Consider the following 26,091-nt stretch of genomic DNA (forward strand, 5'->3'; position numbering starts at 1 on the left):
ACATATGTCAAAAAGGCCAAAAATATGCAATTTTGGATAAAAAAGAATTATTTTCAAAAATTTATTTCATTACATATGAACTAAAGACTCCTGCATATTTGAACTCGCGCTCTGCGGTTTACCAGCCCAATGCTTTAACCACTAAGCTACGACAATATACAAACAAATTGATCGATACAAATAATTTCACAAAACATTGAAATCACCATATAGTGAAGTAGTCATCAACAGTATAAGCCTTGGTGTAGTGAGCTATCCTAAAAAGTCAAAAGATTAGATATCAACCTTCAGTGTTTTGAAAAACGGAGTGAATGTAAAGATATGGTATTACAGTGCCGTTCCCCCATCTGCCAATCTCTTCTAGTAGGCAGGGAAAACAAAAAAATGCCCCAAGATCTGACAGTAATAATAAAAGTTATATGCAAGTGCCTTATATAAAACAAATTACTTTAAGGCACTTTACAAGGGTAAAAAGAGGAATGCAACGATAAAACAATTAAATGAAATTAAATGACAGTATGAAATAAAATCTTGTATCTGTAAAATTATCAAAATCAAGATTGATAGCTATTAAAAAGTTGAATTTTTGATGATTAAAACAGTCCCAGCTGGTTTATACATGTTAGAATCTATAAAGCTAATTTCTAAAAATGAGTTTTAAGGCATTTTTTGGAAATTTCAAGAGATGTTAATCGACTTCTTGGTGTCATCTGGAAGGTCATTCCTGCAGCCCAGCTGAGTTGGCATTGTTTGTATTTATTTGTTTGAATTATCACTCTGGGTATTTTGTACATGTCAAAAATATTTCAGAAAGTATGTGTTTACTTTTTACTAAAAAAAAAAACAGGATAATTCTTGAGGTCCAAAATATGTGTGCTCAAGACTGTTAATGAAAATTCATAAGAACCTTGAAGTTCTGTTAGATGAATCTAAACAAAATCAAAAACTGTTTTTTATTTAAAAGTGTATTTTAATGAGTCAGATGTATACTATAATTGATCAAGCATGTCCCCCCCCCCCCCTCCCAATGTTCCATCTCCCATGATGCAGTAGTATTTTGGAACTATGTATCTGTGACAGCACCTCATGGGGAAGGTGAGAGGCTCCTCATAATTGGTTCTACCATTTGATCAGTTTAATTTGTACAGTGGTCATAAGATGAGAAACCCCAAACAGAAGCATGAGGAAGATGTTCATACACATCACGATCACGTAATGACTAATGCTTGTTCCGATCTCCAACCAGCTGCCATAGTCCCGCACCAGGAAGAAGAAATTCTGAAAAATAACGGAGAGCATTGCAGGAGGTATATATGTTGATGGTGAAGTCCATGATGAATGTGCAAAAATTGAATGGCCGATCACATCAATCTAGCTGTTCAGTACAAATGAACAGCTGATCGCATTAATTCGAGCTGTTCAGTACAAATGAACAACTGATCACATCAAGCTGTTCTGTACAAATGAACAGCTGATTGCATCAATTTGAGCTGTTCAGTTAAAATGAACAGCTGGTCGCATTATTTTGAATTGTTCAGTACAAATGAACAGCTGGTCACATCCATTTGAGCTGTTCAATACAAATGAACATCTGATCACATTAATTTGAGAATGAACAACTTGTTGCATCAATTTGAGCTGTTTAGTACAAATGAAGAGCTGGTTGCATTGATTCAATCTGTTTAGTACAAATGAACATCTGATTGCATTAATTTGAGCTGCTCAGTACTAATGAAAAGCTGAACACATCAACATGAACTGTAGTATAATATATTCACACCAGTAATTATAGGTATAACAAGAGGTACTGTGAGCAATGCTCACTAAGAATACCCCCCGCTTACCCCAATCTCCCAAAGGGTGTTGGTAATAGGTTTAAACTACCTCTTTTCTGAGTGTAAAAAACAAATGGCATGACAAACCGAACCATATTGCTACTTCGATGTCCAGTGCGTGTGACCTTTGACCCCAAAATCGATAGGGAACATCTTCATCCCATGGGTAGTCCATATGTATGATATGGTGACTGTAGGTGGAAAGGATAACGCTTTAGAGCCCGGAAACCATATTGCTACTTTGATGTCCAGTGTGCTTGACCTTTGACCTTTTGACCCTAAAATCGATAGGGAACATCTTCATCCCATGGGTAGTCCATATGTATGATATGGTGACTGTAGGTGGAAAGGATAACGCTTTAGAGCCCGGAAACCATATTGCTACTTCGATGTCCAGTGCACGTGACCTTTGACCTATTGACCCCAAAATCGATAGGGAACATCTTCATCCCATGGGTAGTCCATATATATGATATGGTGACGGTAGGTGGAAAGGATAATCCTTTAGAGCCCGGAAACCATTGCGTCTACAGACGGACGGACGGACAACCCGATTCCAGTATACCCCCCCCCCCCCCACAACTTGTTGCGGGGGGGGGGGGGGGGGGGGTATAATAACTACAGCTGGCTTATTGGTGATAACAACAAGAGGTACTGTGAGCAATACTCACTAAGAATACCCCTCGCTTACCCCAATCTCCCAAAGGGTGTTGGTAATAGTTATAAACTACCTCTTTTCTGAGTGTAAAAAACAAATGGCATGACAAACCGAACCATATTGCTACTTCGATGTCCAGTGCGCGTGACCTTTGACCTTTTGACCCCAAAATTGATAGGGAACATCTTCATCCCATGGGTAGTCCATATGTATGATATGGTGACTGTAGGTGGAAAGGATGAGGCTTTAGAGCCCGGAAACCATATTGCTACTTCGATGTCCAGTGCGCATGACCTTTGACCTTTTGACCCCCAAAATCGATAGGGAACATCTTCATCCCATGGGTAGTCCATATGTATGATATGGTGACTGTAGGTGGAAAGGATAATGCTTTAGAGCCTGGAAACCATATTGCTACTTCGATGTCCAGTGCGCGTGACCTTTGACCTTTTGACCCCAAAATCGATAGGGAACATCTTCATCCCATGGGTAGTCCATATGTATGATATGGTGACGGTAGGTGGAAAGGATAACACTTTAGAGCCCGGAAACCATATTGCTACTTTGATGTCCAGTGCGCTTGACCTTTGACCTTTTGACCCCAAAATCGATAGGGAACATCTTCATCCCATGGGTAGTCCATATATATGATATGGTGACGAGGTGGAAAGGATAATGCTTTAGAGCCCGGAAACCATTGCGTCTACAGACGGACGGACAGACAGACAGACAGACGGACAACCCGATTCCAGTATACCCCCCCACAACTTGTTGCGGGGGGTATAATTATATGTACTACACAAACTTCAAGCTGGGCTGTGTGTAAATAAGGGCAATAATGATCACAAACATCAGATTAAGAGACTTTCAAATGAGTGAAGTTGAAAATTTGGTGGTTTATACATCAGAGGAGTTTGTTATCAGTTGGTTCAGAATGTCGAATTAAAAATACCTTAAACTTTCCATGTAATAATTACATACCAGCGCCATGATGTCGGACATGATCATGACGATCATGAACAGCGCTCTGGTAGGAATGCGTGTCAGGATCTGGATTGTTCGGAAAGAGCAGGCCACCAGGACTAGAGGTAAAATATTCTGTAACACAGTCAACACACTGATTTTACATCGTACTACAGTACATCACAGATGTACAGTTGTAGCATCGTACTACAGTACAACACAAATGAAGAAATTTAATCGTATACAAGTATAATAGTAATTTTCTTACTTTGAGCATCAGAAGAGCACCCATCACAAATGGATTAAAGACTGTCAGAAAACAGTAAACAGCAGCTGGCTCAAAGCTGTGAAAAAATATGATGAATCAGGACTTGATTAAGGTATTGCAAATCACAGGTACTGGAAATCCGAATTTCAACAGAAAAGGTTTGAAGTGTTATAGATGGCTGATTCTCATTAATAACTGGTTCTCACCTGTTAATGCTGGCTATATTTCCTGTGCTGTAGAAAGCTACCAGTATAAAGAAAACCTAGTCCTACTGTCAAGGAATGCACCAGAAAGGACATGGTGTGATAGTAGTTTTTGGCTTTGAAATTTCATACATTCTTCAATTCTTGAAAATTTCATTCATTTTATATTTACAATTTTTTGTTCAGGAAGTCAGAGAAGCGGAAATAAGAATTCATTTTCTTTAAACTGATTTAATTTGGAATATGATGCTCCTAAGTTGATGAATTTCTTGTTCCTTTAAAATTCAATTTACAAAAATATAAATTTTTCAGGCATTTTTTGTGTGTGTAAAGTATGGTATATTAATTTGGGTCTGTCTGTAACAGTTTCCAGATGATATTCCAAATACAGTAAAACATGCTTATAACAAAAACACTTATAATGAATTCATGTTTATTGCAAAGTGAAATTTATTACTTTATGACAGAATAATAACGAAAATTTTATTGTTTAAAACGAAGTTTTGTTGTTTGTCCATTATAATTATCCATTATCTCTGAGACTTGGGAACATACAATTATCCACTATCTCTGAGATTGTTGTGAACATACAATTATCACCTATCTCTGAGATTGATGTGAACATACAATTATCCACTATCTCTGAGACTTGTGAACATACAATTATCCATTATCTCTGAGACTTGTGAACATACAATTATCCACTATCTCTGAGACTTGTGAACATACAATTATCCACTATCTCTGAGATTGATGTGAACATACAATTATCCACTATCTCTGAGATTGATGTGAACATACAATTATCACCTATCTCTGAGATTGATGTGAACATACAATTATCCACTATCTCTGAGACTTGTGAACATACAATTATCCATTATCTCTGAGACTTGTGAACATACAATTATCCACTATCTCTGAGACTTGTGAACATACAATTATCCACTATCTCTGAGACTTGTGAACATACAATTATCACCTATCTCTGAGACTTGTGAACATACAATTATCCACTATCTCTGAGACTTGTGAACATACAATTATCCATTATCTCTGAGACTGTTTAGGTATTACTAATGTTTACCCCTTATTTAGCAGATACAGAATCAATAATATTTTTATGATTAAGCAGGGGACATAAATTCCGTGAATTTGTTGTTCGAGATCAAAACAAATCACCTGCTGCAGGTATCAACTGACACCATTTTCTGATATTGGTAACATTATGATATAAAAAAAAGTAACATTTCTTAATTCCGTCTTGGTCGGCACATGAAGCCCATACTTTGTAAAGCAGCATAGAAAAACTGACATTTGGTCAGTTGAAAGAAAAAGGATAGAGTGTAAGTGTTTGTGATGTTATCAGAAGTGAAAAATAATTCATACAAGAAAAGTTCCATCAATTATGGCTTTTAAATTATGATCTGAGAAGAGGGAAGTTTAACTATTGGTGAACATATTCGCTCACAGAAATTATCCTTGTGGAATGAAATTTATTAAATTGAATATAATAAATACAAATTAAGTAGGAAAGACTGCATCATTAAGGATACATAGAAGAGAGATCTGCGTATATCTTCTGCCACTAGGTGGCGTTCTCCCGATAAAGCTGATGCAAAATTAGAGGCAAGAAGACTCTGAAAAAGATTTGAAATTACATATTTACCAAAGCACTTTATATCGACTGACACTATAGTCTTAGTTTATGAATAACACGTTATAACCGTATACATGTAAGTGTAATAAATGGAAAATTAAATACATGTACCAGTAACATGATTTTGTCCTTTTAAACTTTCATGCCAAGCTGATTAGCTCAGTGGATTAATTTGCGATTGCTTATCTGTTTAGTTTAATTTATTCATTTAGGAATAGGCATATACAGAGACATACATGTGCATTTAAAATAAGAGATCATGTAAAAATCGTTAAACTATTTCATATTAAAAATATGGGGATATATAATGTATATGCCTATGCCAAGGAATACCCATGAAAGCTGCATGACTTATTTCCAATGGCTTCCTGTAGATCATGAGTTTGAATTTAATCTTGCAGGAATTAAAAAAAAATTCTAAACTACTTTTACTAAATCTGCATTTTTTAAATGAAATAAAGTAAATTTTATAGTTTTCTATTTAAAATTTTTATTTGACATATCCTCCAATTTCCATCCATATCGGTTTTCTCTAGTGCGTTAATTCCTGCTTAAACACATTATTTTGATCTTGTACTGTGTGCATGATATTTAAATGAGAGGGGCAAATTACTTCAAAATATAAGATAGGGACAACACTCATCCATCATAATCTAAGAATGTATCTTTATTCAAAATACTTTTCAGAGATGTACACTAATTTTTGAATTTTTGTCCAAATTACATGCTACTTAATGGTAATAAATTATATATACCATCCTCTTACCTTTTCTTTAGCATTATGCAATTCTTTCTCCAAGTGAATCCATGAAAACAGCACAACACAAAAACACACAATAAATAGACACTCCTGTCTATCACTGTTAAGGAAATCAACAGTCTCAACTCACCGCACATCTACTCATTTACAAGACACATTATAAAACCAGTTAGCAAAACATGAAAATGACGTAAACGTCTTCAATATTGTGTTGATAACTCTCAGACTTAATAAACAATCAGTCTTTCATTCACACTGTCCTCATAAAAGGATACAATAAACTCAAAAGAAGATAAACAGGAAAAAACGCAAAAACAATGGCGAACAACCGTGGCAACAGCTCGGTGGGGCTCAACAAGGGGACCACAAAGGAGGTGGCTGAAAAATGGCACATAACAGTACTAAATTTCAAATTCCTGTCACAAGAAAGAAAATATAATTATCCACTATCTCGGAGACTGTAGTGAACATACAATTATCCACTATCTCTGAGACTGTTGTGAACATACAATTATCCACTATCTCGGAGACAGTTGTGAACATACAATTATCACCTATCTCTGAGACTGTAGTGAACATACAATTATCCACTATCTCTGAGACTGTTGTGAACATACAATTATCCACTATCTCGGAGACAGTTGTGAACATACAATTATCCACTATCTCGGAGACTGTAGTGAACATACAATTATCCACTATCTCTGAGACTGTTGTGAACTTACCTAGAATAGTCCAGGACAACATTTGGTTGTACCAATGAAGCCCCTGCTTTCTGTATATACTGGAGGACACAGACCATAGGTTGTAAATGGCCATCAGAAGTATTACCAGCTGAAACAATATTGATTAATACTGTCAGGTATAGATGCAAGGTCCTGGAGAAACACAAACAATCCTAACACCTAATCCGACAACTGTGTAATCCAATACAGAGTACAGTTACACCTATTTAATCCAACAATTGTGTAATCCAACATAGAATACTGTTAAACCTATCTAATCCGACAATTGTGTAATCCAATACAGAGTACAGTTACACCTACTTAATCTGACAATTGTGTAGTCCAATACATAGTACAGTTAAACCTATCTAATCCCACAATTGTGTAGTCCAACACAGAATAGAGTTAACCTATCTAATCCGACAATTGTGTAATCCAATACAGAGTACAGTTAAACCTATCTAATCCGACAATTGTGTAGTCCAACACAGAATACAGTTAAACCTATCTATTCCGAAAATTGTGTAGTCCAACACAGAGTACAGTTAAACCTATTTAATCCGACAATTGTGTAATCCAATACAGAATAGAGTTAACCTATCTAATCCAACAATTGTGTAATCCAATACAGAGTACAGTTAAACCTATCTAATCCGACAATTGTGTAATCCAATACAGAGTACAGTTAAACCTATCTAATCCGACAATTGTGTAGTCGAACACAGAGTACAGTTAAACCTATCTAATCCGACAATTGTGTAATCCAATAGAGTACAGTTAAACCTATCTAATCTGACAATTGTGTAATCCAATACAGAGTACAGTTAAACCTATCTAATCTGACAATTGGGTAATCCAACACAGAGTTCAGTTAAACCTATCTAATTCAACACAATTGTGTAATCTGTTTCGCTGTGAACTTCCACCCTAATTTTATTCCTCATTCTCCTTTTTTCAGTGTTCTATAGACTCTGCAATTTGAATCTAATTTCTCTCCCAGAGCATGTCAGATCCATCCAGTATTCATGTAAAATTACCTGCATAGATCTAATCTTTGCACCTTTTGCATCCTTCAAGTATATCCTGGAAGAGAGAAATATATGTTTTATACACTCTCAAAGAAAACTAGAGAATGTTTTTAGGAAAAACAAATGTCTCCCCAGCTCCCCAAATTGGAAGTGCTCCAAATGAGACCTCCTCCCCCTAATGTACTGTACTATACAAAGGAAAGAGGAGAAAATCTTTGGCTGGACCGGGAATCGAACCCTGTTTTACTAATCAGGTGCTCTAACCACTGAGCTACCCAGGCCAATATCCACAGTCCGTATTGCCCTAATTACTATATTACTGCATGGTATGGAGGAGAAAGCAAGAGCAGGAACATACACATTATGAACTCCCATAAGCCATATAGGAAAAGTGTTCACAAACTATTTTACATCCTCCACCCCTCTTAGATCCACTATAACTTTAAGGAAAATAGTTGGATACTCCTGTCCCTACAATATGCACATCTACAAATGGCAATGAAGCATTGTACAAAGTTTCAAGTCTATCTGATAACCCATATAGGAGGAGAAGTGTTGACAAGATTTTGTGACAAATGGACGGAGAGACGGAAAGTACAAAAACAGTATGTTTCCCCCTGAAAGAGTGGAGACATAATGACAATTTTCATACATCAGATTATTTTGGCTAAGACCTACCTAGCAATCACAGACCCACAGATGAGGGCTAAAAGTCCAGCCAATAGCCTAAAAAAAAGGAAAAGGACATTTAGTAATCATGAATTAAAAATGTTGCCATTTTGAATTTGTGACATATTTTCATAATGCTAAAGGTATGCAAACACGACCATGAAATATCCATCACGATTAGCAAAATCTCTACAAATTGAACATTCACACTGTGCATACTTCATTTCTTTGATTTAAAGCTCATGCCAAAGATGTTTAATCTCTGTACATTACTACATTACATGCTCTTTATATTGGAGAGGTACGTGCATATAAAGGCAGCTATCAGACTCTTAGTTTCAAAGTATTCATAAGTAATTTTAAATATCTATAAGTAATTTGGCAGTGCATGTAGTATATATAGGACAGAGTCTCACTGTATTTCAGCCCGGGTTCGTGTTTGCTATCAGTTTGTCAATGAAAAGTCAAAATCACAACAAGAATAACGGAGTTTCATAATTTACTATTAGATAGAAAATATCCGAAGTTTACACAAAAGGCCTATATGTTTGATTCCGAATAACAAATACTTTTTAAAAGAAATTAGTAATTTACCTTGAAATGGCCGAAACGGGGAGAAGAAAAATGTTTGGTCCGCAGACCAATAAGTAAGAGATCCTGAATAACTGATGACAGTCAAATTTATACTGTTTTAGACAATAGAATTTAAATACCAAAAGGGCAAGATTACAGTACTTTTAAAGTAATAGATGCGGATTGCAAATATCCGGAATCCAACGTACAAATATACAAATTTATTACAAATTATAAGTACTGCATGACTTACACTATGGTGTAGTTGCTCTGTCTTCCCACCACAGGAAGTAAAGGAAACACGCACAGAATCAGACAGATTACCAGCCACACAAACTAATTAAAATACAAAAATTCACATAAAATCACAACTGAACAAATCAGGGGTTTTCCATACAGATTTCATGTAAAGCCAAGGCATGTAAATATGTTTTATATAAAGCCCAATAAATTTGCATGGTTAACACTGAGCACATGAAAACAATTCAAATGAATTTAAATCTGACCTGATTAATTGACCTAGATCTGTGAACACAAAATGGCCACAACCCCAGAGCAATGAACCCAACTGAAAAGATCTCCCTATAGAAGAATCCTGCCACCTGATAAATACATATTTATTAATGTAATGTCAAATATTTTATAAATACTGAAATTGACATTTTGTTTTAAATATGATTTTTTTGAGAATATATACGAGTATACTCGACTAGTATATATTTGAATATTCACATACTCCTGAAGAATTGAAGAAATTATAGTTGAGTAGACTCGATCACCTTTGTGATATTTTATTATACACTCTCACACACACATACATATTATATACTAAAGACTTTACCACTATTTCCAGAACCACCAGGGACATAACTATTGTTCCAATCACAGACCTCTGTCTGGAGTACCACAGCTTGTTAATCACAGTCGTCAAAATGTGCCACCTACCAGAGAAACAAACACTGAGTGAAAGTTGCATATACAGGAGAAATACTGCACAAACAATCACTGAAAATCAAATTTATACAGGAGAAATACCACACAAACACTCACTGAAAATCACATCTATACAGAAGAAATACCACACAAACACTCACTGAAAATCACATCTATACAGAAGAAATACTGCACAAACACTCACTGAAAATCACATACATACAGGAGAAATACCACACAAACACTCACTGAAAATCACATCTATACAGGAGAAATACCACACACTCACTGAAAATCACACACATACAGGAGAAATCCGCACTTACCTCAGCATTGCTAACAGATTAATATAAGTATGACTGTGAAATGCTACAAAATATATAACACACAAGCACAGATACAGTATTACAAAATGACTGACCTCTCGATGACCAACATCCATAGCAGGACGGGAACCAGACAGTACAGATAATATGTCCATGGCAGGGATTGGACTAAGAAAGAACACATAGGTCTTTGTTATGTCAAATCTCTTTTAATTTCAAATAATAACTTCATGGTCACTTACATTTGCGATTAAATGTTTGTCACAATTAACCAAAGCATCACCATTTCATGTACATACCTAGAAGTAATAAAATGATCACCACAGCAACAGTGACAGCCAAACATCTGATGAATTTCCTCGACAACAGAAAAGGAGAATTGATCTCGTCAAAGGAAGTCCTGTTAAAGGACACGCCCACATGGTCCTGTAGAATGAGGGTCAGGACGTAGAATCCCCACCCCACAAAGCCTGCAGTGATACTTAATCTGTAAATAAAGACGATTACATAACCCCACAAAGCCTGCAGTGATTCTTAATCTGTAAATAAAGACGGTTACATAATCCCACAAAGCCTGCAATGATTCTTAATCTGTAAATAAAGACGGTTACATAATCCCACAAAGCCTGCAGTGATACTTAATCTGTAAATAAAGACGGTTACATAACCCCACAAAGCCTGCAGTGACACTTAATCTGTAAATAAAGACGATTACAGTGTTTAGCTAAAGTAATGCTTAAAAAAGTCTCCTAGTCTGTAAACAGTTACATATAGTGCTTAGCTAAAGTAATGCTAGAAGAGAGGTCACTGCACAATGAACTGTCTATCCAGTAAAACATACTTATAATGAACACATACATAAAGAATTCATGCTTATTGCAAAGTGATATTTATTCCCCTATGAGAGGAAAAGAATGAAAATTGTATTAGATGTAATGAGGTTTGGATTTTTCACTGGCCCTTGAGGTTTGCTATAACCGTGTTTTACTGTAATTATCAATTCATAAGGTAAAGTACTGTCAAAGTAGTATCAGCGATATTGTTTACTTGCATTTACAACTGATAAATTAATGTTTCTTTGTGACATTTTCAATAGATTGATAATAAATTATTACCCAAGCAGGAAGCGGTCATAATTTTGATAGTATCCTAACCCTCTCAATGCTAGCTCCATCAAAACCCGAGACTCCTCTATCTGCAAATTTTAAGTCACTTCAGAACTTTACAAAACTCATCAACAGGAGAATGAGAAAGAATTCATCTATCAGCATTGTTACTTTTTCTTTCTATGTTCTGTACTTACTGCCTCTTCATATAAACCGTCTTTGATTAAACTTCGAATCTTTCTGGTATGCAATACCTTAATTAAAACAACAACAACCCATAAACCAATGAATTAGAAAACAAGAGGCCACATCATTCACCTGAGTCACCTTGGCTCATATCTTAAGATTTTCCCTCTATATTCGTAAATGAAACTTTGATCTCTATAGGCCTTTCCGAAAACGTGAGTTATCTCTCTTTGTATTCTTACATTTAGTGTGAATATGACAACTTCCGGGTAGTAACACAGTCAGACTGCGCATATATAATATATATAGTTATATTAGTATGGGCGCTGTTCAAAATCGAGAACAGTTGAAATCATTTGTACGAGTGAGTTAGAAAATGTTAATGGAAAAAAAGAAGAAGAATTTCTTGATCGAGTCGGGAGTGATTTTCGGAGGGAGGGGGGATTTTAAAAATTAAATTGGAAATCACCCAGACATTCATTTGTTTACATATGTATCCAATAACGACTGACATAATTATTTTGTAGGCAATTTTTTTTATTATAGATATTTAAAACGTCGAGTGTCTGTGGTGAGAAGATCTTGCATACATGTAAAATGCCCCCCCCCCCCCCCCCCTCTTTTCAAAATAAAAAAAATCAATTAAAATAGGGAATCAACGCTTTCATTGTTTTATCAGGGCTAAATTTATTCCACCACCACCAATCGACTCTTTCAAAAATAAACCAGATTGCAATCATTGGGTAACTTTCTCCAAAGTACCTGGACGTGCAAATCATTTTGTACACTGCAGCATGAAGCTAGGATTGTTAATATTAACTGATATGTTTAAAATGCAGTAAAATAGGTAACTAAATAATATTTTTTATTAATTTTGTTGAATATTGCTAGACTGATATAAATTATTTTTCATAGACCTGTGTCATCCCGGAAGGGGGGGGGGGGCATATTCTCAAATGTACTCTCTGGGGGATAGGTAAGTTTACCCCCCCCCCCCTAATACAATGCTTTTGACGTCTCTGTATCTTCCCTCTTTTATTCGTTTTAGCCCCCTTGAAATCTACTTGATTATGTATAGGCACGTATCGTGTCATAAAAGAAATTGCAATGACAGACTTAGACACCCCCTTTCGCCACAAATTTACAAAATAATTTGAGTAAAACTCCGAATATTTTACTCAAAATGGCTGTATTTACAGGTACATACTCTTGCCGACTATAAATTCAGGGTGTTCAATTATACGTTATTTTATTTTCAAAGCATTGCATGTCAGTTTAAAGATGGTTTGTGACGACGAAATTCTTTATGGTTATACTTGTATTTGAAACTGTATAAAATTTGTGGGCAGACAGCTGGAAATCTGTCAGTGGCCTCTGCTTCATTTACAAGTAGGCCTACAGGCTGGGTTAAATTTTACTCACCAATCGAAGGAGATGAACATTTTCAGAATCCAGATGTGTCAGTCCGACATACCTAGACGTACATCGTGGCAGAACTTTCATCACTGAATGTACTACATTGATATTGAACAAGTAACTTCTGATATCTTATTATAAATCTGACTGTATTAAAACACGGGCTAAAGATCCTGAGGAAATGTATGCAATATATGACATATACTAATTTCAGTTATAAAACACGTGAAATCCTGGAAAATGGGGGGGTTGGGGGGGGGTTAGTTAGAATAATCTTACTGCGTCTCGGGACAGGCCCGTCGTAGGAAATTACATCACTTTAACGATAGAACATCCTATCGGATAGGAGGGGGGGGGGGTGTCCTCCTCTACTTACAACATTGATTTTCTATTATTTTTACAGGCAAAGTTGGTTATTTTCACGTGTATGAAGTAAACCTATGCATTGGGATCTTTTATTAACGTTAACATATTTGTTGGCGTGACTACTGTAAAAGTATACAGCATTATCTTTGCGGCCTTCTGCACTGTTGATAATGACGCTTCTCGAATATACTACCCGGAAGTCTTAACCTACTGTTACGCAAGCGTACTACGTTCCGGATCAAGGAAAGATAACTCATGTTTTCGGATTGGCCTATTGTGGCCCCAACCTACTCCCGGGGGAAATGATTTTTACAAAATTGAATCTGCACTATGTCAGGAAGCTTTTGTGTAAACGTAAATTCTTCTGGCCCAGTGATTCTTCAGAAGATTTTTAATGATTTTCCCTATATATGTGTATGTAAAACTTTGATCACCTATTGTGGCCCCATCTTACCCCCCAGGGGCCATGATTTTAACACACTTTAGTCTGCATTATGTCAGGAAGCTTTCATGTCAATTTCTACTTTCCTGGTCCAGTAGTTCTTGAGTCTGCACTATATCAGGAAGGTTTCATGTAAATCTCGGTTTTTCTGGCTTGGTGGTTCTTGAGGAGAAGATTATAAAAGATTTTCCCTAAATATTTATATGTAAAACTTTGATCCCCTATATTGGCCCCAACCTACCCCTGGGGACCATGGTTTTAACAAACTTGAATCTGCACTATGTAAGGAAGCTTTCATGCAAATGTAAACTTTTCTGGCTTAGTGGTTCTTGAGAGGATTTTTCCTATATATTTGTATGTAAAACTTTGATCCCCTATTGTGGCCCCATCCTACCCCCAAGGGCCATGATTTTAACAAACTTGAGTCTGCACTATGTCAGAAAGTTTTCAAGTAAATTTCAGCTTTTCTGGCCCAGTGGTTCTTGAGAAGAAGATTTTTAAATGACCCCACCCTATTTTTGCATTTTTGTGATTATCTCCCCTTTGAAGGGGGCATGGCCTTCGTTTGAATAAACTTGAAAGCCCTTCACCTAAGAATACTTTTGACCAAGTTTGGTTATAATTGGCCCAGTGGTTCTGGAAAAGAAGCCGAAAATATAAAAAGTTTACAGACAGACGGACAGACAGACGACGATTAACAGGCGATCAGAAAAGCTCACTTGAGTTTTCAGCTCAAGTGAGCTAAAAAATGGTATAAAATCTTAAATATGCAGACTTTGACATTCAGTGTTTAATAAACTACATGTACTACTGGTTCAGGTAAAACTTTCCAAGAAACGGGTATACATACTTTCCCAGCATGAAACTGAATACCTGTTTATCAGCTGTTAAATCCCTGGAAGGAAAAACAGAAGACACCCATAAAGTCAAAGTCAAAATAGTTTTTAAAAATTTATACATATCACTTACAGTATTTGCTACAGAAGGAGTGTTTTTTGTTTCTACCAGATATTTGATCAAAGAGTTATCTCCCTGTAACAGACTTTTCCAACTTACAGAAATGGTCTAAATGTTTGGGACAGTGTGGTCGTTTGCTTCTGTGTCATTTTGACCTGAATTCAAAAACAAATTTTTGCTCAATAATTAAATAAAATTGCATAAAGTAAAACACACTTATAACGAACACATATTTAATGAATTCACACTTATTGTGAATGATATTTATTCTTCTATGAGAGGAAATGATGAAACTTTTATTGGATATAACAAAGTTTGGTTATAACGAACTGTTTTTTGCAGGTCTTAGAGGTTCACTATAGCCGTGTTTCATGTACTGTTTAAAACACTTGTGCAAATAAATGGAACTTTACCCTGAACTGGGCCAAAATTTGCTGAGCATTAGCAAACATGGCTTCTGCTTGATCAGATTGTGGAAACTCCAGAACTTCTATAGGAAGCAAACCCTACAAAACATGCAACAAATTGTAGAGAATCAGCATTTAACCAAAGCAAACATCTCAAAACTAAAGAATGAGGACCTGTAGCTCAGTGGTAGAACATTCGCTTTGTAACCAGGAGGTTGTGAGTTTGAGCCCCATTCGTGTCATGGCCACATCAAACCAAGACGTAAACAGAGAGGTAGTAATTGCTCCAAACAAACAGTATTTAGAAGAGTCTTTGAGATATGACCTTAAAAACAGGTTCTATGTTGCAGTAGGTGTTGGAACGTTAAAGAACCCTCACTGCTACGGCTGTAAGCGCTAAGCATAGGTCTAAAACCTACAACTGGTGATGTCTTAATAAGAGTGAAAAATTCTCGACGGGACTTCAAACAAACAACCAACCAACTAAATAATGACAATGGTTTCTGTATACATAAAGGCATAGAGAGATGCAGCCTTTATTTCATGATAATAATAATAAAATTTATATGAATACCATTTTACAGCTTGTGAATACAGACAGTTTGTATTGTGGACTTACCATTGAATGGTGTGAACTTACCACTGCATGGTGTGGACTTACCACTGCATAATGTGGACTTACCACTGCATGATGTGGACTTACCACTGCATGATGTGGACTTACCACTTAATGGTGTGGACTTACCACTGAATGGTGTGGACTTACCACTGCATGGTGTGGACTTATCATCATAATATGTGGACTTACCATCACTTGGTGTGCCTGCCACCCACATTGTTTTGACTTACCATGGTGGCATGAGGACTTAGCCCTGACCCTAACTCTAACCCTGGACATATAACCAAGTTGTCTGAACATACAGCATTGTGTAGACTTGCCATCGAGTTGTGTGAACTTACCACTGAGTTGACGGGATAGGGCACACCAATCAGTGCTGCCATCAGGGGAGACAAGTCTGCCTATAAATGACACAAAAAAGAAAATTCCTAAACTGTTTGAAGTATTATACAGAAGTCCCCACTGTAAAATTACAACTTGCATACATGTATGTACTGATTTACAACTTCCTGTCACTGCATTCTTTAATTCACCCATAGGGCCTAAGCTAGTCTGATTAAAACCAGCCCCCCTTCTCCTGACAACGATAGGAGAAGGGGGGCTGGTTTTAATCAGACTGGGCCTAAGCCTGATTTGTGACCAAAATCCATACATTACATTTTTATTAGATAAATTGAAAATACATGAGGGTAAAGTGTGATGCGTATTAGCTCTTCATGAAAATTATGCAGGCATGAAGCATTGCTGTTCATACCCTCATGTATTTTATATTTACATTTTATTCATTTCTTTCGGAATTCCCAGCCGTTAAAATAGTCATACTATATTTATCAAGATTCATAAGTACATTGTTCACATTCATGAGGAAATGACTATCACATCAATTGGTAAAGATATTGATGGCAAAAACATTGGAAAATGATATATTATGAAATGAATTTCAGTTAATGCAGATTGCTATTATTTCACGAGATCTTACTTTCACAAGGATAGAACGGGTTTTTTTTAATTTATGAAATATAATTTTCTAATTCATTCATATTTATTGCTTTCAAGTCTTCTACATGTATGAGTTTATTCCTGAGAATTAAATATTCGTGAATGGTTAGTCTCGCAAAATTACTCATACACTGTAAATAATGTTTTTGCTTATAAAATGTGATTTAAAGTATTAATCGGTTTAGTTTGTAGATTCTAAGCTAGTATTTCTCCACTCTCAAAAGCCAAAAAAATTCTAGCTACCTGTACAGTACTTTATTGCCCTCCAAATTAAAGCAGAAGAAAGATGTGTGTATTGGAAATAACTCCGAGATTTCAGCAAAGTGTGCTACATATGATAATTACAGAGTTACTATGTACATGAACATACCTGTCGTACATCTGATCTCTGTAAGTGATCTAGTTTCCATTCTACAATAAAAGGGATTTGAAAAAATTCATCATTGATTTTATTTGTCATACTTCCAATTCTTTAGAAGCTACTGAAATCAAGCATTCAGCTTAAAACATTTAATATTCAGAAGGAAACATCATCAGAATACTTGTGGAAATTACTTTCTGTGAATCCATCCTCATACAGCCTTTTATTGTGTTTCTGACTCTTGGGACCACGGATTCCAGCACCCCAGGCCACCATTGGGGTAAGAGTTTCTGAGGGGTGCCCTGCCCCATGCGACCCCCAGTCTGTCATTCCATGGTCTGCTGTCATGATGTATGCAGTTCTGTTGTCATGGTGATAGAACTCTTCCAGCAGTGCCTCTACTTCCTGTATCCCATAATCCACTGTGGCTATGTTTGTAAGGTACTCCCTGCAAAAGATGATAGGCGTAACATTTCCACTTATCTGTAATATTTTATAATTGTTTCTGAAACTGCACTGGACCTAAGTTTATTTATTTGTTTACCTGATCAAATTTAGTGCATTTTTCATAAACATGATAGCACAATCATAAATCAAAAACAAATTGGAATTCAAAATTACATTTGGACTTTCTTGTAGTCATAAAAAAAAAGTGTACGTAAATAAGTAAAACAAAACTAGCATGAAAAGTGCTGAAATACAGAATCGCTTTTGTTAAAATCCCTCCATAATACCAAAAAATCATTTATTCTAAAATAATAATTTCATGAAAGGTTGTCTACTAACTGTGAGTACGGTTTGTGAGAGTGACCATTTGTGTCAATCCCCAACAGATGAAGGAAGAAAACAATCTTGTCTTTTTGAAGTTTCTCTAGCAATTCCGGGTCCTTAGTAGCATCAGAGAGGAATACCTGTGTTACAGAAATTCATCTCGTAAAAGTGGTACTTATATTGTGGTAGTGTGAGAGATGATCTTCCTACTAGCCAGAGCTAGTGGGACGATCCGTACAGCATTGGACTGTTGTGACAGAAGTCCTGGGTTCAATCCTGATCAGAGGCAAATACTGTTGATGCCTACATTGGGACCCCGGTACATTACGGTGAGTAAACATGATTGCCCCAAGAATTTTGTCTCAGAAAAGGGAGTTGTAGAATTTTTTCACTTTTAAATTTTTAACAAACTTTGAGGTAACACATACACTGTATATACACAGAATTTATTATTCATTTAACTACTTTACACAAACATTATATATATGCAGAATTTATTATTCATTAACTACTTTACACAAAGATGATATATATGCAGAATTTATTATTCATTAACTACTTTACACAAACATAATATATATGCAGAATTTATTATTCATTAACCTTAGCTTTACACAAACGTAATTTATATGCAGGATTTATTATTCATTAACCTTAACTTTACACAAACATAATATATATGCAGGATTTATTCATCTCTTTACCTTGACCTTATCGAACACCCAAGTGTCGAGTTTGGAGGAGTCTACAGCTGCGAAATCTTCACTCTCTGATGGATAATAATCCATGAATACATGATCTCCTGATGCACCTAATAAAAAAAAAACATAAGAGATCAATGGGCCGCAATGCTCACCTGAGTCAACCTGGTCCATTCTAGTGTATGATAAATCATCAAGAAATGTACATTGAAATTAAGACAAAACTAAACAAGAGGTACTGTGAGCAATGCTCACTAAGAATACCCCCAGCTTACCCCAATCTCCCAAAGGGTGTTGGTAATAAGTATAAACTACCTCTTTTCTGAGTGTAAAAAACAAATGGCATGACAAACCGAACCATATTGCTACTTCGATGTCCAGTGCACGTGACCTTTGACCTTTTGACCCCAAAATCGATAGGGAACATCTTCATCCCATGGGTAGTCCATATGTATGATATGGTGGCTGTAGGTGGAAAGGATAACCCGGAAACCATATTGCTACTTCGATGTCCAGTGTGCTTGACCTTTGACCTTTTGACCCCAAAATCGACAGGGTACATCTTCATCCCATGGGTAGTCCATATGTATGATATGGTGACTGTAGGTGGAAAGGATAACGCTTTAGAGCCCGGAAACCATATTGCTACTTCAATGTCCAGTGCGCTTGACCTTTGACCCCAAAATCGATAGGGAACATCTTCATCCCATGGGTAGTCCATAAGTATGATATGGTGACGGTAGGTGGAAAGGATAATGCTTTAGAGCCCGGAAACCATTGCGTCTACAGACGGACGGACGGACAGACAGACGGACAACCCGATTCCAGTATACCCCCCCACAACTTGTTGCGGGGGGTATAATAACTAAGAAATGTTTGGAACACACATAATTTCCTCTATGAGCAAAAACCACACAGGAAACAAACATTGATGACCAATACAAAAATTGTCACATGCACGAAATTTATGTCTACACAGTTTGCTGTTGTTTTCAGTATAACATCATTTGCAAGTTTGAAACAATGCAACATTTGAAATAGAAATTTAAAAAAGATGATGAAATTGATCAATAAAAACAAAGTAAACTTACAACAAAAATCAGAAGGGAGAAAATACAACATTTTATTTTAATAAACTGATATGAACACAACTTCATAGGAGGGTAACATTTCATTCTTCAGGTATGATATGCATGGACAAAGTGTCGACAATTGTTTTAGGTTTGGTGATATTCAGAATCTGCACTTCATTGATAACTGTTTTCTGCTGAATAGTTTTCTAATGCTAACCTTGGCTGTAGTTATCGTGTTATATTTATATAATACACTGTTTATTTCGATCAGGTTGCTCTAGAAATAGCTAAAATGTGACACATGCACTCCGATTTTAACACAACCTCAACAAGTATGTGCATCTGTAGGGCGGGGGAGGGGTTGACGTATTGCCTTTAGAAAACAGGTGTAGGGCGGGGGAGGGGCTGACGTATTACCTTTAGAAAACAGGTGTAGGGCGGGGGAGGGGCTGACGTATTACCTTTAGAAAACAGGTGTAGGGCGGGGGGAGGGGCTGACGTATTACCTTTAGAAAACAGGTGGGAAGGGCTGCTATCTTACCTTTAGAAAACATAGGAAGAATATCAGGACTTCCCCAAGACCATGTGAAACGACTCTCATTGAAAACGGAATCAAATTCCACAGGATTCTCCTTCCAACCTCAAAGAAAAAAAAATCAATAAAAGGGTTAGAAGATGAAGTGAATGCTGCAAATTCAACCAGATATTATATCCATCTCACTGACACTACCAAGGAACATAACAATTAAAATCTAATCAAGATCTCATATGATTTAGAATGTAAAGCATTTTCATCTGTACTGATCCTTAAAGTTTTCTGTTACCAATATTTGAATTTTTATGTAATACCAACTTTTTTCCTACCAAAATTTGAAATTCCTGTCTATCAATATTTGAATTTTTCTTTATCAAAATCTTTAAATTTTTTGAATTTTCCTGTCTAATAATATTTGAGTTTTTCTGTCTACCTATATTTGAAATTTTCTGCTAACCAATTTCTAAATTTTTCTATCTAATCAATATTTGAATTTTTCTGTCTAACAATATTTGAATTTTCATATTTACCAATATTTGATTTTTTCTGCTAACCAATATTGAATTTTTCTCTCTACCAATACATGTATTTGAATTTTTCTGATACCCTTTGCTACAGCACTGACATCTTCGTAGAATCCAGCAATGAGAGCCACATGCCCTGGACGTGACTCTGTGGGGACCCTGGTGTGAGACACACCCCACACTCCCTCATTCTCAATCACAGACCTGAAAGAAATCTTAATCTTAATGACTGTACTCTGTCTGGTGATATCTAATATTCATTTTCAAGGCATTTGCCTGTCAAAAAAAAGATTTACATATAACATGTTGCAATAATTTGCCCCCCCCCCCCCCCCCCCCCCCCCCCCCCCCCCCCGAATTTCTATGCAGCATCCCCAAATTAACAGATTTTTGTACCCATTAGTCAAATTTTTCATTTTGTGACTTTTAGGTTGTTTGCATTTACCTTAGATATGGTGCTGTAGGTTTGCCATTCTCCAACAGTTCATAAAATTTATCAGCTCTCAGCCCGTCGGCTACAAATAAGACGAGGCGTTTGGCTGGGGGGTTGGGGTTGGAAACATACGGAGTCATCCCATGCACCAGTGGAGAGGTGAAGTAAATGTCAAATATGGAGTAGAAAAAAATCAGATGAACCATCACCCCAAACACAATCAACTGCCATGTCTTCATGGTGCAGAACCTGTGGTATGCAGAGTGTAAAGTGAAGTTACATAAGCAACAGAACATTTCTACAGCTAAACAGCATACTGGAAATGCATTTTACAGTAAAACAGTTAACCTCCAGGGCCAGCAAAAACAGTTCATTATAAAAAACTTCATTATACAGTAAAACACGGTTATAGTGAACCTCCAAGGCCACCAAAAACAGTTCGTTATAATCAAACTTCATTATATTGATTATCCCATAACATTTTTGATATTTTCCTCTTTCAAAGGGGAATAAATATCACTTTGCAATAAGCATGAATTTGCTATAAGTGTCTTCATTATAAGCATGTTTTACTGTATATAGACTGATACACTGAAAAAACATTTGTCTTACTACAAATCTCTACAATAACATATTATCGAGGTCTCTAAGAATACTTGCAAATTACAGGAAAAGTAGGACTATCGCTAAAACAGAAGTCAACCTTATCATACGGAACATCAAAGACAGTGTAACAATATCCCACACAAGACAAAGTCAACAGGTACATGAATGTTATTAGCCAAATTTACATACTTAAACATCTAAACCTATTAGAATTAGCTTTATTATGTTACTTCATCACAAATCAGAAATTCATGAAAACCAGTCACATCATGAAAGTCTTTCGATTTTTATGTTTATAAAGAATGTGAATAAGAGTCACTGTATGTGTACTTAGTTTAGTGGGATTCTATTCATGGCTAAAATATGAAAATCTCCACTTATCTACAGGTGACTCAATCCTAACTTGCACTTGCAGAACTCTCAAAGCTCTTGATCTCTCAAAGTGAAATCAGGGTCCCGATTTTTCTCTTTATATAACTAAGCAAATTTACTCTCAATCTCTCAAATGTTTGATCTCTCAAATGTTCTCAATCTCTCGAAATGAAATTTGGGTCCAGTAAAACATATTTCATTGTTTTTCATTCTTGATCTCTAAAAGTGGTGGTAGTGTTAGTACACATGTATAAATATTTCCACTTGATCTCTATCTGGATAATGGTGAATGCCTGGGGCTAGCTTGCTGTGATAATTAGGTATTCATGAAGGTGACACATTGCCTGTGTTTCCTGGTGGGGTGAAAAGTTAATTATTTAATTGGTCAATTTAACTCTCCCCCTGTGCTTCGTTTTGTAAAATAACTTGACTATAGCCAAATTCACGACTAGTATGGATTTGACATTGAGATGAGAATTTTGAGAATAAGATTCAAAGACATGGCAAAGAAACATCGTTATCTATTAGAATATGGGCTTTGTGTAAAGTGACTGAAAATCTGACGATTTTGCTCTGTGTAGTTAGTGACTTCGAAACTTCCTTTATATGTATGAAATATCCATCTTGTTTATGAACATGTACGTCTGTCTTAACATGAGGAAAGACCAAATAAATACATAAACTTATAAACTTAGGGGGAAAAAATTATCTATGCAGAGTAAGTTCCATAATGCTGAAATCAAGTGAATTATTTAAAAATATGAAGGACAACATTCAAAACAATGCCAGGATGTTGTGAATATGCTGATTGCTATTAAATCTGAACCATAATGACTGGACCTTTAATCTTTAATTTGACTAAACTTTTGATCTCAAACTGTAAATCACTCAGAGTTTTATCAAGGTCCCTTGAACTTTGAGTTATCAAGAGTCACCTGTATTATCATACAAAGAAGATGAGCTACATCATGATAATGCCAATTAGTGCATCAGCTTCAATTACACCAAATTTTTTATACGCTAATAAAAGTACCCATACAATTTTCACCAAAGTGATAGTTGCCTTAAAAGAATTTCAAAAACATTATTCAACAAGATGTGTTTGTGAAACATTGATGTTCCTGAATTACAACAAAGTGAAACTGCAAGACATTTTGATTTTTTTTGAAAATTTTCAAAAACTAGGTCAATGGTCAATGTAAAGGTCACAAGTTCGACAAATCTGGATCGTTGGAAAGTCGATCTTCTCACAAAAAATGCACATGCTTAATATATAAACAGTACCTCTTACAATGGCTTACATTTGAACTTTCCAAAAGTAAGTAAAAAGTCAATTTAAAGGTCACTGGTCAAAGATCTTGATGTTAATAGATAGGTCTTGCCACAAGGAATACACATACCAAATATATGAAAGGTCTACCTCTTTATGGTGTAAAAGATATGACCAAGGTTTTAAAAATTTGAAAATTTCCAAAAATTAGGTCAAAGGTCAACAATTCTGCTATATGGCTTATATTCAAATTTTCTTAAAGTAGGTCAAAGATCAATGTTAAGGTCACCAGGTCAAAGAAGATTTTGGTGTCAATGGAAAGGTCTTGCCACAAGCAGCATACATACCAAATATGAAAGCTTTATCCCTTATGGTGTATAAGATATGATCATGCAAGGTTAAAGTTTTTTGCCACAGACAGGCCAAAAACTATATGCCCCCAAATCTTCAATTCTAGGGGCATAAAAAGATCCAAGGCTCTCCATATCAATTATACTATTCATCAAAACTTATTTTCAGGTCAGCCATGAAATCCCAGTTACAAATGAATGTCAAACACTTCACCTTTAAGCCTGGCCCTCAGACATTCTGGCCTTATACTGGTCCAGCCCTTACCATTTTTTTCTGCATTTGGCTTTGAAATGACACCCTGGAATCAGGCCAATCTATTAGGGCTTATGGGACAAATATATACTATTGTATAAATAATTAATTTTAAGAAATATGTATACTTCTGAGAAACTTATCACAATAGATTCCAGAAATAAAATTAATTTGAAAGGTTTTATAATCAACCCTTTCAATTTGAGAGAGATTCCATCTTTATCTTATCATTTTCTCTCTCAATTTATTGTGCTAGACTAAGTAATACCTAAGTTTAGTACATAAATCTACTTAAAAAACTTTTGTAGACCTAAAAAAAACCTACAAAACTGAAATATTACTACTTTGGAGTGTTGGTAAAATGGGAGGAGGAGGAGGGTAAGGAGGAGAGCAGGAACAGGGATGATAGTGGTGAAACAAGGGAAAGTAGATGAGACCAGAGGTGGAAAGAAAAAGGAAGAGGGACACCAGGGGTGACAGACACTCCCCTTTCAATCCCCTCCCCTGGGTTGCATACAACTTTTGCATATTCATACAAGATACAATTTGTGTTCTACAACCCCCCCCCCAAACGCAACAAAATAAAAGATACCTGTCCAGTAATTTTTTATTTATATTTGGGAAATCTCAGCAAGAAAAAATTTGTACAAAATGGAAAAAGTATTGAGTGTTTTGATAGAAATTAAAAATTGTAATTATTAACATATGTGCATTTGTAGGCCCTTTACAAGTTGAAGTTGGTATTGTAGTACTTAGGGCTATACGGACCGTGGATATCGGCCTGGATACCTCAGTGATTAGAGCACCTGACTAGTAATGCAGGGGTCCCGGGTTCGATTCCCGGTCCAGCCAAAGATTTTCTCCTCTCCCCTATACTACATTTTGTGCCGTTGACCACCCCTGGACTTGCAGGTTGTCCTGCCAGTGGCGAAAAGAATCTGGGTTGTGTGTCTTTGAGGGCGAAGACTATCTAAGGAGGGAGGAATGTAGTAATTAGAGCTATATGGACCGTGGATATCGGCCTGGATATAGCTCAGTGGTTAGAGCACCTGACTAATAATTTTGTTTACTAAATCCACATAACCTTGTATCTACAAAACAAACCTGTCTATACATCAGAGACTGTTTTAATGTTAGAAATAAGTTTTCAACAGTTTGATATTTTGTAATGTATCAATATATATGTGTATCTATGTATGGCTAACAACACATTCTTATATAATGTGCTTTAGTGCCAATAAAGAATTGAATTGAATTGAATAATGGAGGGGTCCTGGGTTTGATTCCCGGTCCAGCTAGAGATTTTCTCTTCTCTCCTATACTACAATATATGTATATTTAACTATTGTACTGAACCTCACTAAAACCAGAGATATATCATATAGATGTATCTGCTAAAACAACAAGATGACACTTCTAACACAGGGGCTTCTTATCCATTTTGTTCTCAATCTATATATAAATATCAGAGAGAGAGAGAGAGAGAGAGAGAGAGAGAGAGAGAGAGAGAGCAATTTAATATAAAAAAATGGATAAGAAGCCCCTGGCCTCGCCTGTGGAAATTTCTCAAAAGCATTTATTTTGACAAATCATACTTTACGATTTCATAAAAAATATGTCTGTTGTTACAAATTTGTAGCTTATATACACAAAAGATTTTCTTTTTCTTCACCCTTTTGTTCATTGAACTTCCCCCTCACTGCAGCGATGCTATCGTGCAAATTCTGGCTAAAATCATGAATT

General features: G+C 36.0%; 1 protein-coding gene across 2 annotated transcripts; it reads right to left on the reverse strand.

The window, feature by feature from the left end:
- Positions 1-577: 577 nt before the first annotated feature.
- Positions 578-26,087, reverse strand: LOC125663904 (GPI ethanolamine phosphate transferase 1-like). Of its 2 annotated transcripts, none has more exons than XM_056161204.1 (29): positions 26,021-26,087; positions 21,510-21,746; positions 21,147-21,268; positions 20,547-20,645; positions 18,936-19,042; positions 18,247-18,371; positions 17,655-17,908; positions 17,470-17,510; positions 16,442-16,501; positions 15,488-15,580; positions 15,174-15,229; positions 14,991-15,012; positions 11,905-11,961; positions 11,717-11,796; positions 10,901-11,088; positions 10,697-10,769; positions 10,184-10,283; positions 9,849-9,944; positions 9,596-9,678; positions 8,779-8,826; positions 8,110-8,155; positions 7,073-7,181; positions 6,623-6,725; positions 6,354-6,441; positions 5,484-5,567; positions 3,931-3,986; positions 3,725-3,800; positions 3,475-3,591; positions 578-1,278 (listed from the first exon to the last, which is right to left on the reverse strand). In XM_056161204.1, the coding sequence occupies exons 2-29, from the start codon at positions 21,734-21,736 to the stop codon at positions 1,120-1,122; spliced, it is 2,769 nt and encodes a 922-aa protein (XP_056017179.1). In that variant the 5' UTR covers positions 21,737-21,746; positions 26,021-26,087; the 3' UTR covers positions 578-1,119. The 2 variants fall into 2 exon arrangements, with proteins under 2 accessions (XP_056017179.1, XP_056017196.1); XM_056161221.1 differs by having other exon boundaries at positions 25,997-26,067.
- Between the last annotated feature and the right edge of the window lie 4 nt (positions 26,088-26,091).

Source organism: Ostrea edulis, chromosome 1, assembly GCF_947568905.1.
Source record: "Ostrea edulis chromosome 1, xbOstEdul1.1, whole genome shotgun sequence".
NCBI lineage: Eukaryota > Metazoa > Mollusca > Bivalvia > Ostreida > Ostreidae > Ostrea > Ostrea edulis.

What these genes read in the sequence shown, in the direction of transcription:
- LOC125663904 (XM_056161204.1), bottom strand. Translation starts at nt 21,736, where the DNA reads ATGAAGACATGGCAGTTGATTGTGTTTGGGGTGATGGTTCATCTGATT. An exon ending in TCTTCCTATGTTTTCTAAAG is followed by an intron (nt 19,043 to 20,546) that starts GTAAGATAGCAG and finishes TTTTTTTATTAG; the next exon opens with GTGCATCAGGAGATCATGTA. An exon ending in TGTCCGACATCATGGCGCTG is followed by an intron (nt 1,279 to 3,474) that starts GTATGTAATTAT and finishes GTTATTTTTCAG; the next exon opens with AATTTCTTCTTCCTGGTGCG.